General features: G+C 43.2%; 1 protein-coding gene across 1 annotated transcript in view; it reads left to right on the forward strand.

The window, feature by feature from the left end:
* Positions 1-13,461, forward strand: part of LOC139760033 (uncharacterized) — a 163,238-nt gene that overhangs the window by 54,413 nt on the left and 95,364 nt on the right. Inside the window, exon 4 of the mRNA XM_071682776.1 lies at positions 11,647-11,795. Coding sequence (XP_071538877.1) covers positions 11,647-11,795 — 149 coding nt within the window. The remainder of the gene's footprint in view (positions 1-11,646; positions 11,796-13,461) is intronic.

Below are 13,461 nucleotides of genomic sequence, written 5' to 3' on the forward strand. Positions count from 1 at the left end.
AAGGTGGTGAGAGTAAGTGAGCTTGGGAAGGAGACCTGTGTGGGGAAGTACCAGGAGAGACTGTGTACAGAATGGAAAAAGGTGAGAACAATGGAAGTAAGGGGAGTGGGGGAGGAATGGGATGTATTTAGGGAATCAGTGATGGATTGCGCAAAAGATGCTTGTGGCATGAGAAGAGTGGGAGGTGGGCTGTTTAGAAAGGGTAGTGAGTGGTGGGATGAAGAAGTAAGAGTATTAGTGAAAGAGAAGAGAGAGGCATTTGGACGATTTTTGCAGGGAAAAAATGCAATTGAGTGGGAGAAGTATAAAAGAAAGAGACAGGAGGTCAAGAGAAAGGTGCAAGAGGTGAAAAAAAGGGCAAATGAGAGTTGGGGTGAGAGACTATCAGTAAATTTTAGGGAGAATAAAAAGATGTTCTGGAAGGAGGTAAATAGGGTGCGTAAGACAAGGGAGCAAATGGGAACTTCAGTGAAGGGCGTAAATGGGGAGGTGATAACAAGTAGTGGTGATGTGAGAAGGAGATGGAATGAGTATTTTGAAGGTTTGTTGAATGTGTCTGATGACAGAGTGGCAGATATAGGGTGTTTTGGTCGAGGTGGTGTGCAAAGTGAGAGGGTTAGGGAAAATGATTTGGTAAACAGAGAAGAGGTAGTAAAAGCTTTGCGGAAGATGAAAGCCGGCAAGGCAGCAGGTTTGGATGGTATTGCAGTGGAATTTATTAAAAAAGGGGGTGACTGTATTGTTGACTGGTTGGTAAGGTTATTTAATGTATGTATGACTCATGGTGAGGTGCCTGAGGATTGGCGGAATGCGTGCATAGTGCCATTGTACAAAGGCAAAGGGGATAAGAGTGAGTGCTCAAATTACAGAGGTATAAGTTTGTTGAGTATTCCTGGTAAACTATATGGGAGGGTATTGATTGAGAGGGTGAAGGCATGTACAGAGCATCAGATTGGGGAAGAGCAGTGCGGTTTCAGAAGTGGTAGAGGATGTGTGGATCAGGTGTTTGCTTTGAAGAATGTATGTGAGAAATACTTAGAAAAGCAAATGGATTTGTATGTAGCATTTATGGATCTGGAGAAGGCATATGATAGAGTTGATAGAGATGCTCTGTGGAAGGTATTAAGAATATATGGTGTGGGAGGCAAGTTGTTAGAAGCAGTGAAAAGTTTTTATCGAGGATGTAAGGCATGTGTACGTGTAGGAAGAGAGGAAAGTGATTGGTTCTCAGTGAATGTAGGTTTGCGGCAGGGGTGTGTGATGTCTCCATGGTTGTTTAATTTGTTTATGGATGGGGTTGTTAGGGAGGTAAATGCAAGAGTCCTGGAAAGAGGGGCAAGTATGAAGTCTGTTGGGGATGAGAGAGCTTGGGAAGTGAGTCAGTTGTTGTTCGCTGATGATACAGCGCTGGTGGCTGATTCATGTGAGAAACTGCAGAAGCTGGTGACTGAGTTTGGTAAAGTGTGTGGAAGAAGAAAGTTAAGAGTAAATGTGAATAAGAGCAAGGTTATTAGGTACAGTAGGGTTGAGGGTCAAGTCAATTGGGAGGTGAGTTTGAATGGAGAAAAACTGGAGGAAGTGAAGTGTTTTAGATATCTGGGAGTGGATCTGTCAGCGGATGGAACCATGGAAGCGGAAGTGGATCATAGGGTGGGGGAGGGGGCGAAAATTTTGGGAGCCTTGAAAAATGTGTGGAAGTCGAGAACATTATCTCGGAAAGCAAAAATGGGTATGTTTGAAGGAATAGTGGTTCCAACAATGTTGTATGGTTGCGAGGCGTGGGCTATGGATAGAGTTGTGCGCAGGAGGATGGATGTGCTGGAAATGAGATGTTTGAGGACAATGTGTGGTGTGAGGTGGTTTGATCGAGTAAGTAACGTAAGGGTAAGAGAGATGTGTGGAAATAAAAAGAGCGTGGTTGAGAGAGCAGAAGAGGGTGTTTTGAAATGGTTTGGGCACATGGAGAGAATGAGTGAGGAAAGATTGACCAAGAGGATATATGTGTCGGAGGTGGAGGGAACGAGGAGAAGAGGGAGACCAAATTGGAGGTGGAAAGATGGAGTGAAAAAGATTTTGTGTGATCGGGGCCTGAACATGCAGGAGGGTGAAAGGAGGGCAAGGAATAGAGTGAATTGGAGCGATGTGGTATACAGGGGTTGACGTGCTGTCAGTGGATTGAATCAAGGCATGTGAAGCGTCTGGGGTAAACCATGGAAAGCTGTGTAGGTATGTATATTTGCGTGTGTGGACGTGTGTATGTACGTGTGTATGGGGGTTGGGCCATTTCTTTCGTCTGTTTCCTCGCGCTACCTCGCAAACGCGGGAGACAGCGACAAAGTATAAAAAAAAAAAAAAAAAAAAAAAAAAAAAAAAAAAAAAATATATATATATATAAAGATGTTCCGGAAGGAGGTAAATAAAGTGCGTAAGACAAGGGAGCAAATGGGAACTTCAGTGAAGGGCGCAAATGGGGAGGTGATAACAAGTAGTGGTGATGTGAGAAGGAGATGGAGTGAGTATTTTGAAGGTTTGTTGAATGTGTTTGATGATAGAGTGGCAGATATAGGGTGTTTTGGTCGAGGTGGTGTGCAAAGTGAGAGGGTTAGGGAAAATGATTTGGTAAACAGAGAAGAGGTAGTGAAAGCTTTGCGGAAGATGAAAGCCGGCAAGGCAGCAGGTTTGGATGGTATTGCAGTGGAATTTATTAAAAAAGGGGGTGACTGTATTGTTGACTGGTTGGTAAGGTTATTTAATGTATGTATGACTCATGGTGAGGTGCCTGAGGATTGGCGGAATGCGTGCATAGTGCCATTGTACAAAGGCAAAGGGGATAAGAGTGAGTGCTCAAATTACAGAGGTATAAGTTTGTTGAGTATTCCTGGTAAATTATATGGGAGGGTATTGATTGAGAGGGTGAAGGCATGTACAGAGCATCAGATTGGGGAAGAGCAGTGTGGTTTCAGAAGTGGTAGAGGATGTGTGGATCAGGTGTTTGCTTTGAAGAATGTATGTGAGAAATACTTAGAAAAGCAAATGGATTTGTATGTAGCATTTATGGATGTGGAGAAGGCATATGATAGAGTTGATAGAGATGCTCTGTGGAAGGTATTAAGAATATATGGTGTGGGAGGAAAGTTGTTAGAAGCAGTGAAAAGTTTTTATCGAGGATGTAAGGCATGTGTACGTGTAGGAAGAGAGGAAAGTGATTGGTTCTCAGTGAATGTAGGTTTGCGGCAGGGGTGTGTGATGTCTCCATGGTTGTTTAATTTGTTTATGGATGGGGTTGTTAGGGAGGTAAATGCAAGAGTTTTGGAAAGAGGGGCAAGTATGAAGTCTGTTGGGGATGAGAGAGCTTTGGAAGTGAGTCAGTTGTTGTTCGCTGATGATACAGCGCTGGTGGCTGATTCATGTGAGAAACTGCAGAAGCTGGTGACTGAGTTTGGTAAAGTGTGTGGAAGAAGAAAGTTAAGAGTAAATGTGAATAAGAGCAAGGTTATTAGGTACAGTAGGGTTGAGGGTCAAGTCAATTGGGAGGTGAGTTTGAATGGAGAAAAACTGGAGGAAGTGAAGTGTTTTTGATATCTGGGAGTGGATCTGGCAGCGGATGGAACCATGGAAGCGGAAGTGGATCATAGGGTGGGGGAGGGGGCAAAAATTCTGGGGGCCTTGAAGAATGTGGTGAAGTCGAGAACATTATCTCGGAAAGCAAAAATGGGTATGTTTGAAGGAATAGTGGTTCCAACAATGTTGTATGGTTGCGAGGCGTGGGCTATGGATAGAGTTGTGCGCAGGAGGATGGATGTGCTGGAAATGAGATGTTTGAGGACAATGTGTGGTGTGAGGTGGTTTGATCGAGTGAGTAACGTAAGGGTAAGAGAGATGTGTGGAAATAAAAAGAGCGTGGTTGAGAGAGCAGAAGAGGGTGTTTTGAAGTGGTTTGGGCACATGGAGAGGATGAGTGAGGAAAGATTGACCAAGAGGATATATGTTTCGGAGGTGGAGGGAACAAGGAGAAGAGGGAGACCAAATTGGAGGTGGAAAGATGGAGTGAAAAAGATTTTGTGTGATCGGGGCCTGAACATGCAGGAGGGTGAAAGGAGGGCAAGGAATAGAGTGAATTGGAGCGATGTGGTATACCGGGGTTGACGTGCTATCAGTGGATTGAATCAAGGCATGTGAAGCGTCTGGGGTAATCCATGGAAAGCTGTGTAGGTATGTATATTTGCGTGTGTGGACGTATGTATATACATGTGTATGGGGGGGGTTGGGCCATTTCTTTCGTCTGTTTCCTTGCGCTAACTCGCAAACGCGGGAGACAGCGACAAAGTATAAAAAAAAAAAAAAATATATATATATATATATATATATATATATATATATATATATATATATATATATATATATATATATATGAGTGTGTTAGTGGTTTTGATGCACAAGACCGGGTTATAGTGATGGGTGATTTGAATGCAAAGGTGAGTAATATGGCAGTTGAGGGAATAATTGGTATACATGGGGTGTTCAGTGTTGTAAATGGAAATAGTGAAGAGCATGTAGATTTATGTGCTGAAAAAGGACTGGTGATTGGGAATACCTGGTTTAAAAAGTGAGATATACATAAGTATACATATGTAAGTAGGAGAGATGGCCAGAGAGCATTATTGGATTACGTGTTAATTGACAGACGCGCGAAAGAGAGACTTTTGGATGTTAATGTGCTGAGAGATGCAACTGGAGGGATGTCTGATCATTATTTTGTGGAGGCTAAGGTGAAGATTTGTATGGGTTTTCAGAAAAGAAGAGTGAATGATGGGATGAAGAGGGTGGTGAGAGTAAGTGAGCTTGGGAAGGAGACTTGTGTGAGGAAGTACCAGGAGAGACCGAGTACAGAATGGAAAAAGGTGAAACAATGGAAGTAAGGGGAGTGGGGGAGGAATGGGATGTATTTAGGGAATCAGTGATGGAGTGCGCAAAAGATGCTTGTGACATGAGAAGAGTGGGAGGTGGGTTGATTAGAAAGGGTAGTGAGTAGTGGGATGAAGAAGTAAGATTATTAGTGAAAGAGAAGAGAGAGGCATTTGGATGATTTTTGCAGGGGAAAAATGCAATTGAGTGGGAGATGTATATAAGAAAGAGACAGGAGGTCAAGAGTTAGGTACAAGAGGTGAAAAAGAGGGCAAATGAGAGTTGGGGTGAGAGAGTATCATTAAATTTTAGGGAGAATAAAAAGATGTTTTGGAAGGAGGTAAATAAAGTGTGTAAGACAAGGGAGCAAATGGGAACTTCAGTGAAGGGCGCTAATGGGGAGGTGATAACAAGTAATGGTGATGTGAGAAGGAGATGGAGTGAGTATTTTGAAGGTTTGTTGAATGTGTTTGATGATAGAGTGGCAGATATAGGGTGTTTTGGTCGAGGTGGTGTGCAAAGTGAGAGGGTTAGGGAAAATGATTTGGTAAACAGAGAAGAGGTAGTAGGAGCTTTACGGAAGATGGAAGCTGGCAAGGCAGCAGGTTTGGATGGTATTGCAGTGGAATTTATTAAAAAAGGGAGTGACTGTATTGTTGACTGGTTGGTAAGGTTATTTAATGTATGTATGACTCATGGTGAGGTGCCTAAGGATTGGTGGAATGATTGCATAGTGCCATTGTACAAAGGGAAAGGGGATAAGAGTGAGTGCTCAAATTACAGAGGTATAAGTTTGTTGAGTATTCCTGGTAAATTACATGGGAGGGTATTGATTGAGAGGGTGAAGGCATGTACAGAGCATCAGATTGGGAAGAGCAGTGTGGTTTCAGAAGTGGTAGAGGATATGTGGATCAGTTGTTTGCTTTGAAGAATGTATGTGAGAAATACTTAGAAAAGCAAATGGATTTGTATGTAGCATTTATGGATGTGGAGAAGGCATATGATAGAGTTGATAGAGATGCTCTGTGGAAGGTATTAAGAATATATGGTGTGGGAGGCAAGTTGTTAGAAGCAGTGAAAAGTTTTTATCGAGGATGTAAGGCATGTGTATGTGTAGGAAGAGAGGAAAGTGATTGGTTCTCAGTGAATGTAGGTTTGCGGCAGGGGTGTGTGATGTCTCCATGGTTGTTTAATTTGTTTATGGATGGGTTTGTTAGGGAGGTGAATGCAAGAGTTTTGGAAAGAGGGGCAAGTATGAAGTCTGTTGGGGATGAGAGAGCTTTGGAAGTGAGTCAGTTGTTGTTTGCTGATGATACAGCGCTGGTGGGTGATTCATGTGAGAAACTGCTGAAGCTGGTGACTGAGTTTGGTAAAGTGTGTGAAAGAAGAAAGTTAAGAGTAAATGTGAATAAGAGCAAGGTTATTAGGTACAGTAGGGTTGAGGGTGAAGTCAATTGGGAGGTAAGTTTGAATGGAGAAAAACTGGAGGAAGTGAAGTGTTTTTGATATCTGGGAGTGGATCAGGCAGCGGATGGAACCATGGAAGCGGAAGTGGATCATGGGGTGGGGGAACGGTCGAAAATTCTGGGAGCCTTGAAGAATGTGTGGAAGTCGAAAACATTATCTCGGAAAGCAAAAATGGGTATGTTTGAAGGAATAGTGGTTCCAACAATGTTGTATGGTTGCGAGGCGTGGGCTATGGATAGAGTTGTGCGCAGGAGGATGGATGTGCTGGAAATGAGATGTTTGAGGACAATGTGTGGTGTGAGGTGGTTTGATCGAGTAAGTAACGTAAGGGTAAGAGAGATGTGTGGAAATAAAATGAGCGTGGTTGAGAGAGCAGAAGAGGGTGTTTTGAAATTGTTTGGGCACATGGAGAGAATGAGTGAGGAAAGATTGACCAAGAGGATATATGTGTCGGAGGTGGAGGGAACGAGGAGAAGAGGGAGACCAAATTGGAGGTGGAAAGATGGAGTGAAAAGGATTTTGTGTGATCGGGGCCTGAACATGCAGGAGGGTGTAAGTAGGGCAAGGAATAGAGTGAATTGGAGCGATGTGGTATACCGGGGTTGACGTGCTGTCAGAGGATTGAATCAAGGCATGTGAAGCGTCTGCGGTAAACCATGGAAAGCTGTGTAGGTATGTATATTTGCGTGTGTGGACGTATGTATATACATGTGTATGGGGGTGGGTTGGGCCATTTCTTTCGTCTGTTTCCTTGCGCTACCTCGCAAACGCGGGAGACAGCGGCAAAAAAAAAAAAAAAACTTACAAAAGCAAATGGATTTGTATGTAGCATTTATAGATGTGGAGAAAGCATATGATAGAGTTGATAGAGATGCTCTCTGGAAGGTATTAAGAATATATGGTGTGGGAGGCAAGTTGTTAGAAGCAGTGAAAAGTTTTTATCGAGGATGTAAGGCATGTGTATGTGTAGGAAGAGAGGAAAGTGATTGGTTCTCAGTGAATGTAGGTTTGCGGCAGGGGTGTGTGATGTCTCCATGGTTGTTTAATTTGTTTATGGATGGGGTTGTTAGGGAGGTGAATGCAAGAGTTTTGGAAAGAGGGGCAAGTATGAAGTCTGTTGTGGATGAGAGAGCTTGGGAAGTGAGTCAGTTGTTGTTTGCTGATGATACAGCGCTGGTGGCTGACTCATGTGAGAAACTGCTGAAGCTGGTTACTGAGTTTGGTAAAGTGTGTGAAAGAAGAAAGTTATGAGTAAATGTGAATAAGAGCAAGGTTATTAGGTAAAGTAGGGTTGAGGGTCAAGTCAATTGGGAGGTAAGTTTGAATGGAGAAAAACTGGAGAAAGTGAAGTGTTTTAGATATCTGGGAGTGGATCTGGCAGCGGATGGAACCATGGAAGTGGAAGTGGATCATAGGGTGGGGGAGGGGGCGAAAATTCTGGGAGCCTTGAAGAATGTTTGGAAGTCGAGAACATTATCTCGGAAAGCAAAAATGGGTATGTTTGAAGGAATAGTGGTTCCAACAATGTTGTATGGTTGCGAGGCATGGGCTATGGATAGAGTTGTGCGCAGGAGGATGGATGTGCTGGAAATGAGATGTTTGAGGACAATGTGTGGTGTGAGGTGGTTTGATCGAGTAAGTAACGTAAGGGTAAGAGAGATGTGTGGAAATAAAAAGAGCGTGGTTGAGAGAGCAGAAGAGGGTGTTTTGAAATGGTTTGGGCACATGGAGAGAATGAGTGAGGAAAGATTGACCAAGAGGATATACGTGTCGGAGGTTGAGGGAACGAGGAGAAGAGGGAGACCAAATTGGAGGTGGAAAGATGGAGTGAAAAAGATTTTGTGTGATCGGGGCCTGAACATGCAGGAGGGTGAAAGGAGGGCAAGGAATAGAGTGAATTGGAGCGATGTACCACATCGCTCCAGGGTTGACGTGCTGTCAGTGGATTGAATCAAGGCATGTGAAGCGTCTGGGGTAAACCATGGAAAGCTGTGTAGGTATGTATATTTGCGTGTGTGGACGTACGTATATACATGTGTATGGGGGTGGTTTGGGCCATTTCTTTCGTCTGTTTCCTTGCGCTACCTCGCAAACGCGGGAGACAGCAGCAAAAAAAAAAAAAACTTACAAAAGCAAATGGATTTGTATGTAGCATTTATGGATGTGGAGAAGGCATATGATAGAGTCGATAGAGATGCTCTGTGGAAGGTATTAAGAATATATGGTGTGGGAGGCAAGTTGTTAGAAGCAGTGAAAAGTTTTTATCGAGGATGTAAGGCATGTGTATGTGTAGGAAGAGAGGAAAGTGATTGGTTCTCAGTGAATGTAGGTTTGCGGCAGGGGTGTGTGATGTCTCCATGGTTGTTTAATTTGTTTATGGATGGGGTTGTTAGGGAGGTGAATGCAAGAGTTTTGGAAAGAGGGGCAAGTATGAAGTCTGTTGGGGATGAGAGAGCTTGGGAAGATAGTCAGTTGTTGTTTGCTGATGATACAGCGCTGGTGGCTGACTCATATGAGAAACTGCAGAAGCTGGTTACTGAGTTTGATAAAGTGTGTGAAAGAAGAAAGTTAAGAGTAAATGTGAATAAGAGCAAGATTATTAGGTACAGTAGGGTTGAGGGTCAAGTCAATTGGGAGGTAAGTTTGAATGGAGAAAAACTGGAGGAAGTGAAGTGTTTTAGATATCTGGGAGTGGATCTGGCAGCGGATGGAACCATGGAAGCGGAAGTGAATCATAAGGTGGGGGAGGGGGCGAAAATCTTGGGAACCTTGAAGAATGTTTGGAAGTCGAGAACATTATCTCGGAAAGCAAAAATGGGTATGTTTGAAGGAATAGTGGTTCCAACAATGTTGTACGGTTGCGAGGCGTGGGCTATGGATAGAGTTGTGCGCAGGAGGATGGATGTGCTGGAAATGAGATGTTTGAGGACAATGTGTGGTGTGAGGTGGTTTGATCGAGTAAGTAATGTAAGGGTAAGAGAGATGTGTGGAAATAAAAAGAGCGTGGTTGAGAGAGCAGAAGAGGGTGTTTTGAAGTGGTTTGGGCACATGGAGAGAATGAGTGAGGAAAGATTGACCAAGAGGATATATGTGTCAGAGGTGGAGGGAACGAGGAGAAGTGGGAGACCAAATTGGAGGTGGAAAGATGGAGTGAAAAAGATTTTGTGTGATTGGGGCCTGAACATGCAGGTTGGTGAAAGGCGGGCAAGGAATAGATTGAATTGGATCGATGTTGTATACTGGGGTCAACGTGCTGTCAATGGATTGAACCAGGGCATGTGAAGCGTCTGGGTTAAACCATGGAAAGTTGTGTGGGGCCTGGATGTGGAAAGGGAGCTGTGGTTTCGGGCGTTATTGCATGACAGCTAGAGACTGAGTGTGAACTAATGGGGCCTTTGTTATCTTTTCCTAGCGCTACCTCGCACACATGAGGGGGGAGGGGGATTGTATTCCATGTGTGGCGAGGTGGCGATGGGAATGAATAAAGGCAGACAGTGTGAATTGTGTGCATGGGTATATATATATGTGTCTGTGTGTGTATATATATGTGTACATTGAGATGTATAGGTACGTATATTTGTGTGTGTGGACGTGTATGTATATACATGTGTTTGGGGGTGGGTTGGGCCATTTCGTTCGTCTGTGTCCACACACGCAAATTTACATACCTATACATCTCAATGTACACATATATATACACAGACAGACATATACATATATACACATGTACATAATTAATACTGTCTGCCTTTATTTATTCCCATCGCCACCTCGCCACACATTGAGTAACAATCCCCTCCTCCCTTCTGTGTGCGAGGTAGCGCTAGGAAAAGACAAAAAAGGCCCCATTCGTTCACACTCAGTCTCTAGCTGTCATGTAATAATGCACCGAAACCACAGCTCCCTTTCCACATCCAGGCCCCAGAGAACTCTCCATGGTTTACCCCAGACGCTTCACATGCCCTGGTTCAATCCATTGACAGCAAGTTGACCCCGGTATACCACATCGTTCCAATTCACTCTAATCCTTGCACGCCTTTCACCCTTCTGATGTTCAGGCCCCGATCACTCAAAATCTTTATCACTCCATCTTTCCACCTCCAATTTGGTCTCCCAATTCTACTCGTTCCCTCCACCTCTGACACATATATCCTCTTGGTCAATCTTTCCTCACTCATTCTCTCCATGTGGCCAAATCATTTCAAAACACCCTCTTCAGCTCTCTCAACCACACTCTTTTTATTTCCACACATCTCTCTTACCCTTACATTACTTGCTCAATCAAACCACCTCACACCACATATTGTCCTCAAACATCTCATTTCCAGCACATCCACCTTCCTGCACACAACTCTATCCATAGCCCACGCCTCACAGCCATACAACATTGTTAGAACCACTATTCCTTCAAACATACCCATTTTTGCTTTCCGAGATAATGTTCTCGACTTCCAAACATTCTTCAAGGCTCCCAGAAATTTCGTCCCATCCCCTACCCAATGATTCCCTTCCGCTTCCATGGTTCCATCCACTGCCAGATCCACTCCCAGCTATTTAGAATACTTTACTCCCTCCAGTTTTTCTCCATTCAAACTTACCTCCCAATGGACTTGACCCTCAACCCTACTGTACCTAATAACCTTGCTCTTATTCACATTTACTCTTAACTTTCTTCTTTCACACAGTTTACCAAACTCAGTCACCAGCTTCTGCAGTTTCTTACATGAATCAGCCACCAGCGCTGTATCATCAGCGAACAACTGACTCACTTCCCAAGCTATCTCATCCACAACAGACTGCATACTTGCCCCTCTTTCCAAAACTCTTTCATTCACCTCCCTAACAACCCCATCCATAAACAAATTAAACAACCATGGAGACATAACACCCCCTGCCGCAAACCTACATTCACTGAGAACCAATCACTTTCCTCTCTTCCTACACGTACACATGCCTTACATCTTCGATAAAAACTTTTCACAAAAGGCCACCCTTTTGAGGGAGTTCTGGTTGGAGGATGTGTCAGAGATATAGATAGATATCGTCAAGTCTTTGGTGGGATTTTGATTTGTGTTATTCAGGAGCTAAGTATGTACACTGGTTTGGGGAAACAGTCTTAACATTGCCTCCAGAATTTATCATGAAAATCACTTGTCATTGTTAGAATTTTTGCATTTTCTTTGAAAACTAATTGTTAGGTACATTTTGTTGATATTAATTTCCTGTATTGTTTTTGCTGTAAACAAGGGTTGACATCATGTAACTGCATTTCAGGGTCTACAAGCAGCAGAAAAACAAAAGCTTAGTCCATGGGATATTTTGGATGGGCATCGTAATCCTGCTCCACTGTCATGGGCATGGTTTGGTGCTACTCGTTTGGAACGCAAACCTCTTAAGTATGAAGAAGCTCATAGGCTTTTAAGGTGAGTCAATGAAAGACAGTCATAACTGTAAATTGGTATGTATTATATTGTGAATATGTACCTTGCCTTACCCTTCTTTCCAGCCCTAGGACCCCTTTGGCTTCTGTAGCATTCCAGAAGTTAGACTCTTCCTATAGGAAGGATCACAGGTCAAGAAATGCGGTGATATTTTTTCTTAATGGGATGAGTGGAGAATAGTTAAAGTGTAAATTTTTTCTAGTGGGGAAGTTCCATTAAAGAAAATGTCAGTTAACTCATAACTTATATTTAGCCCTTTGTAGATTATGATGGAAATATATATGCTTGGGTCCAGTAGACGATGATTTATATTTATGGTATGTATTTTGTGCCTGAATTTTAAATGGGTGAGTGTGATGTGGGACATAAAAAGTTGCTAGGCATTGTCATTATGGAATTATGGGGCCAACACACTGCCAGTGCTGCTATGAAATTTGTGAAGACTCATTAGATCCGAGAGACAGGGCTATGCAGTATTTTAGATTTGACGAGGAGCTGTCACCTGTCACACTGCAAGTGAAGAGTCACCATTGGCAAAGCTGTATGATTGGGAGGAAAGTCTCGTCAGAGGACTTATCACTTCAAAGGAGTCCACTTTTCCTTGTTACTGGAAGTAATGCAGCCTTGGGCTACAGGAACCTTTAGAAAGAGGACCGGGGTAACACTAGGACTCTTTCTTAGAAAGAGAACTTAGGTAATTTTTTTTCATACTTGCTCACAGTTTCCCACATTAGCAAAGTAGTGCAGGAACAGATGAAGAAGGCCTCATTTGTTCACATCCATTCTCTAGCTTTCACATGTAATGAACTAAAACCACAGCCCCCTATCCACAACCAGGCCACATAGACTTTTCCGTGGTTTCACCAGCTGCTTCATAGATGCTGGTTCAGTCCATTGCCAGCATCAATCCTTTTATATCACATCTTTCTGGTCCACTCTTTCCGTGCATTCCTTTCACTGTCCTGCATGCTCAGGCTTTGAGCACTGAAAAAAATTTTTCACTCCAACCTTCCATCTTCAATGTGGTCTCTTCCTTCTTGTCCCCTCCACTCCTGACAAATATATTCTCTTGGTCAATCTCTCCTTACTCATTTTGTCCTTATGGTCAAACTATTTCATCTCACCTTCTTCAGGTCTTTCAGCCACAACTTGCTCTTTTATTACTTACTCGATCAAACCATCTCACACCTCATGTTGTCCTCAAACGTTTCATTTTCAACTCATCCACCCTTCACAATGCATCCTCATTATTAGGCCTACTATCTCTTCATGCATACCCATTTTTGCCCTCTCAGATAATAACCTCGCTTTCCACACATTCTTCAATGCTTCCAGAACCTTCTCACTCATGGCCAACCTATGACTCATTTCTGCTTTCATATGCTGCTCTGTCCACTCCTGGGTATCTACAACACTTCACTTTACCATTCAGACTCACACCCCATCCAACCTGCCTCTCTACCTTGCTTACTTGATAACTTTGTTTTATTTACATTCACTCTCATCTTCCTTTCTTACACTCTTCCAGACTTAGTTATCAAATTCCAAAGTTTCTCATTCAAATCTGCCACCCGTGCTGTCATCAGCAAATGGCAGCTTTCACCTCATTTACCTCCCTTCCCACCCCTGCTGCAGTTCAACCATGCTC

Source organism: Panulirus ornatus, chromosome 3, assembly GCF_036320965.1.
Source record: "Panulirus ornatus isolate Po-2019 chromosome 3, ASM3632096v1, whole genome shotgun sequence".
NCBI lineage: Eukaryota > Metazoa > Arthropoda > Malacostraca > Decapoda > Palinuridae > Panulirus > Panulirus ornatus.